Source organism: Drosophila biarmipes, chromosome 3R (genome assembly GCF_025231255.1).
Source record: "Drosophila biarmipes strain raj3 chromosome 3R, RU_DBia_V1.1, whole genome shotgun sequence".
NCBI lineage: Eukaryota > Metazoa > Arthropoda > Insecta > Diptera > Drosophilidae > Drosophila > Drosophila biarmipes.
In genome coordinates, this window is record NC_066616.1 from 11,436,036 (window position 1) to 11,441,672 (window position 5,637).

The 5,637-nt window shown below is 40.8% G+C and overlaps 1 protein-coding gene across 1 annotated transcript; it reads right to left on the bottom strand.

The window, feature by feature from the left end:
- Positions 1–1,692: 1,692 nt before the first annotated feature.
- Positions 1,693–5,042, bottom strand: LOC108032061 (TATA box-binding protein-associated factor RNA polymerase I subunit B). Its single transcript, XM_017105879.3, has 4 exons — positions 4,527–5,042; positions 4,324–4,438; positions 3,584–4,012; positions 1,693–3,493 (listed from the first exon to the last, which is right to left on the bottom strand). The coding sequence occupies exons 1-4, from the start codon at positions 4,946–4,948 to the stop codon at positions 1,865–1,867; spliced, it is 2,595 nt and encodes an 864-aa protein (XP_016961368.1). The 5' UTR covers positions 4,949–5,042; the 3' UTR covers positions 1,693–1,864.
- Positions 5,043–5,637: the final 595 nt, after the last annotated feature.

Below are 5,637 nucleotides of genomic sequence, written 5' to 3' on the forward strand. Positions count from 1 at the left end.
GCTCGAATGGTCGGAGATAGCTAGGTGAGTTCAACTAGGGGGGAAAAAAAGTTGAAGGTAGTACTAAAAACTATTTAAGGACCGATTTTGTAAAACTTTTGAATTATTTTTGCTAATTTTTAATGTAAATGTTTAGCACAGATCTCGGTTTTATACAGTGTTGATGGTTAGTTATAGAAACAGAAAAACTTAAGAAAAAAAAAGTTGAAGAGTACCACAAATATTTAAGAACCGATTTTGGAACACTTTTAAACTTATTTTTGGTTATTATTAATATGAATGTTACTTGACACAGATCTAGATTTTATACAGTGTAGAATGGTTAGTTATAGAATCACAGGAGAAGAAAAAAAGGTAGTTCAAACAAATTTGAAGTCAAAAAATATTAAAATAAATTTGTATTATTTACAATCTATCAAAGTAGTATCAAAAATATAGATGATCATTCAAAAAAATATAGGAAACCAAGTATGAGAATATAAACATACTTAGTTATGATCAAATACTACACCACATTTTAATAGAAAAGTGTTCATTTTCAATAATTTGGAAGTAAGTATATTAATAAATTTGTACTTGTTACATTGCTATATTAATACGTTTTTAAATACCTGAAATTATATGATGATTTCCGATAATTTAGAACTAAGTATATTAATAAATTTGTACTTTTCCAATATTTTTTGAAAATTTAAAATGTTCTTTTTTTAACTGAAATAATATGATTAGTTTTGTTTTTTAATAATAATTTGGTATATTTTTCAAAGTTTTCAAAGTCTCTGTATTTTTCATAGCCAAATGGCTTGCTCCATTCCCCCAACTGCTCTCTTGGTTTTTTCCCTGAGAGAGGTGCTTATGACCGTGGGGCCGGCGCTCTCTTTTGAAGAAGATTTTGTAAACAAAACCGCGGCACGCATTGTTGCTGTTAATGTGATTGTTGTTGTTCTGATAAACGCTAATTTGCCTATTGATATTGATGTTAATGTGCCTTCCCTGGGACAGTCGCGGCCAAGATGTTAGTATTGCTGCTAATGGATCGGTAGAATTTCAACAGGATACCAGGTATTTATTACTCACTTAATAATATATAAACTGTAAACTTTTTAAAATAGTCATAACCAATTTTAAAATGTTCCTTATAAATTTCAAAAAACAATAAATTATCACCTTTTCTTTTTTAAAAAAGATCGTTGTTAGTTTTCTTTATAAATATAGTTGTTTAACATGTGCTTTCGGTTCCACTGTCTTTTGTTTCAACAAGTCTTGGTCAATTATCTTCCAAAGTACTCTTTCAAGTGGAGGGTTTTAGACATATGGTTTCGAAACAGACGGGTACAAATGTAGGTTTCTAACTCGATTAACTGGATGACGCTGATCAGGGACTTCTATTGACATACACCCGTAACTTAATGGTTAATAAAAGCAAAAGTTGTGATACGTAATAAACCATTTCCTAGTCTCTAGTTATTGACATAGGGGGTGTGTCATATTTATTTTTTGAAGCTGCTTTATAGATGCCCACAATTTACCCCATTAAATCAGTGTTAAAGTAAACACACTCAGAAAATGCAACATTATTAGCATATAAGGGCTTACCTGAGTATACTGCACACAAATGTCGTTAAAAACTTGAATTAATATTTCAACTAATTAATGTATGAGGTTTGATAGAAGATTAAATGCTGCAATAACTGAATGTCAACAGGCTTAAGAAACATTTAATCATCGATTGATGTAGAGGGCATGGTTACCATCACTATTATATTTAAACATAGCACTATTATATGTACCCTAGATATATGCTAAATACATCAGTATTTTAAGATGTTAGTTGCTTATTCCTTTGTAATTTCATCCTCTTATTCTACCAAAAGTCCTTGTACGTCCTCGCCAGAGTTCGGATGTCCTTCTCTTGCGTATTGTGCCGAATACATAGGACTTCCTTGTGGTTGCTCCAGTTCACAATGCTGTGGTGAAACATCACCTCTATGACCAGAAGCTGTTCGTAGAGCACCTCCCAATCCACGCCGATGGTGCTGGCACAGGTCTCCAGCAGCCAGCGGAAGGAGCAGGAAAACAACTGGCGCACCACACGCTTGTCTGAGTGCCGAGCCATCTTCATGTAGCCGTGCAGAAGCCAGCAATCAAAGTTGGATACTTGCAGCAACAGTTTCTCGGCGTCTGTCGGTTCGTCACATATATCCTTTGTTCTTACTTCAGATTCCTTATCTTGCCCTTTGGAATTTAGCTTTTTCTCCAGATGGCGACGAGGCTGATCGAGCGGGACGTTTAAGGGGTCCATGTTTCCCTCCTTAAAGGTTTGCAGCGAGCTCAAGGTGTCTAGTGGCACCTCCATGTCGTTCAATTTGATCGAGAAACTCGGCGTCTCGGTGATCTCCCAATAAGGATTATTTTGCTCAAGCAGTTCACGCTTTCTAAAACCTTGTTTTATAATTTTGAGATACCGGCTATTATATTTACCAGTGGGCTGATAGAATCTGAGGTCCGGGCGCTTCTCTTTCCTTTTTAGTTCGCCGAGCCATGTCTCGGTTTTAATATCACAGTTGGCTCGGAACTCCCGATTCTCGCCTCGCAGATTTATCAGTGGCCGGAAAAGGCCTACTTTTTGGATGTCCTCCTGGCAGGCCAGCTCCTCCACTCGCAGGCCTAGACCGTGCTGGGCCAAGTACTGGGAGAGCTCTTTGGTCTCTAGGACAAATGGATCCAGGTTCCGCTGCGTGTGGTCCACCTGCATGCAGTCTGGAATCTTTACGGTCACATGCGCACCATCAGACCGCGAGGCTTGCAGCTGGATTCTTTTGAAGTAGGAGTGAGCCGGAGTCAGGGTAGGCTGGAATTCAATGTGATCCTTTTCCATACTTTCTTGGCTGGACTCGCCAAAGTGCTCCTTCAGCATAGTTTCGATGATGAGTGTCAGGTTTTCCTGCTGACGCCTCAATGCCGGCGTGCCCGCCTCCTCGTTTAAGGTGTTCCCTTGTTCCTTTTCCTTCAGCTCCTTGGCCAAGATGTCATCCACCTGCCTACCATTTTTGGTGGCTACCCCGAAGCGTCGGGCAAAGCTCTGATTGTAATGTGACACAATCACTTTTCGTATCTCCACGAACTCCATCCATTCGGTGAACACAAACAGCAAAGGAGCTTCTGGTCCGCCGACTTCCAGCAGTTGCTCGTTGATCTTTGCCGCCGATTCGGATATCTTTTGCTCCTTGATGTCGTCCAAGCCGAAGAGCAGCTTCATGGCATAAATGATATAGGCCATTGTCCTGGCCTCAAACTGCGGGTACACGTGAATACCCAAGGCGTTGTAGAACTTTGGCGGATACAGGTCGATGAGGCCGCCCACGTACTTTGCTAGGCGTGGAGGCAGGCCCAATTCCAAGATATAGCGCTCCGCCAGGGAGTGCAGATTCGGTTTCTGGTAATCAGTCAAACTTATAAATCGCGAAAGAAAGGAGATTTGTTGGCGCAAGGACTGAAATGAAATATATAGGGTTAGTAAAATTATTGTTATAGGGTTAGTAAAACGAAGAGCCCTTAAGAATTGGGCTTTTTGATCACGCACCGTGTGAGTGCACTTGTCCTTTTGGCGGCTGAACTCCATATCCTTGAGCAGCGACTTTCCCCTGGTGGCCAAATTTTCAGGCAGATAGTTCTGCATGAACCGCTTGGCCAAGTGCTCCTCATCAATGAACCGCAGCAGGTCCGTTAGCTGGATATCATCTTCCACCATGTTAAGGGCTATGCCCAGCACAACGAATAACTTCGTCAAGTTGAGGAGGTATACGTTGCGGTCAAAATTATGTAGTTGCTTGGCCATGGGTTTCAGGGTGTGGCACGACATGCTGCGTTCACTGTGCTTGTCCAGGTGCTTCAGGGTCATCTGGCGTTTTAGGGACTTGCGGGCACGTGTTGACCATTGAATGCCGATACTTCTTCCATCGGACTCTGAAGCACCTCCTTGTTTCTTGTAGCCCGAGGCGTCGAGGTTGCGCTGGAAAACAAAATTGGGAGCAAGGTGTTAAGAGTTGCTTTTGAGATAAGAATGTTTGGATGATGGAAGTTTACTAATGACTTGGGTTTCTATGCCATTTACATAGCTGCTATACCAATAAAAGCCCAACATGACCGAGGAAATTGCAGTTTAGCAGAACTAAGAGTATGTTGGGTTCTGCATTTGAGATCCTATACAGTTCAATTACACTATAGATTCCGAGCCAGTGGAGGAGAACTTAGAGGAATCATTAGTAAGCTCATAGAGACCACCTCGGCTTAATAAAACCGATTAGTTGTGCATTCAAGTACCTTCATCCTGTTCCACAATCTGATCTTGGCGCGATCGTCGTTTGGGTCGCTTGCAGTTTGCTTTTTGCCCCTCTTGACTTTGGGCGGCTGGTATTTGTAGATGACGCGGGCATCTCTGCAAGGAAATGACTCGATTAGGTACAACACTACATAAGTTACACCAGAGATGTGGTCTCTTTTAGGGACTGAAATGGTGACCCCACCTGAGCAGCGCTCGCACATTCAGCTTGGGCAGTCCTATGGTGTTGCCCCGGCAGAAGGCGACCTCCATGCGGGACATGTAGGCTGCCCACACCTGCAGGGTCATCAGCTTGAGCTCCGGCTTGGCGCCCATGTTGAGCAGCTCCTGGAGGAAGCCGCGCAGCACGTAGTTGTAGAACTCCCACGAGGTGGGGTCGTTGTGGTCGTCGTTGGCCACCTCCTTCGGCTTGCGGATGGTCCGGGAGGCGTACTTGGTGGTGTCATTGAAGTTTATCTCCGCGGTTATGTCCACCGCTCGAATCTGATCCTTCTGCGTGCCGCACTCCACGCAGTAGTAGAATCCCTCGCGCTCCTGGAACGTCTTCTCCCCGCACACGTCGCACTGCATGTCCTGCAGCTGCATCGTCTCCAGGACATCCTCCATTTCGCGTTTGTTTATATTTTACCAATTCACGTTTCGTTTAATTTATATTTTACAAATTCAATTCACTCCACGCTGTAAACTAATCGACACATTGGCTTGTTGACAACCCTGCTTTCTCATTGCGATAATCGTTTTCTATCGTTATCGGCCAGATGGGGGCGCGCAATGTAAAGAGGAATTTATCGAAAATCAAAATAAGTATGTGTCGAAGTAATAAAATGGCGTATTATAATTGGTTAAAGTTAAATGAATATAAACAAGGTTTTTATATTTTCAAATGCTAACGCCTCTTTTAAAGCTTTAAATTACCCTTTTCATTTACTTCTTATAAATTAAAAAAATGTTATTTAAGATTGTAAAAGAAATTGCACTCAAATCAGAATATTTTTTAAATATAAAATTTTTTAAAAGTTGTTTAATTAAATAAATTAAAAAAAAATTGTGTTAAATGTAAAAAGAATGTGTTTGAAATGGCATTGGGCTTTTGAAAACCTGCTTTGTACAATATAAACCTTCTTTTAGGCTTCTTTTTGGAATAATGTTCCTCAGTCTGTTTGATCTTCTATTTTTGTTTACTCAGTATATTTCCTTTTTATATCCAAAAATTAAAAAACACCGAAAGCATTTTTAAGTGTCCACAAATATAAACCTACATAATGGGTTTTCCGCCAATATAAAAACACAATCTC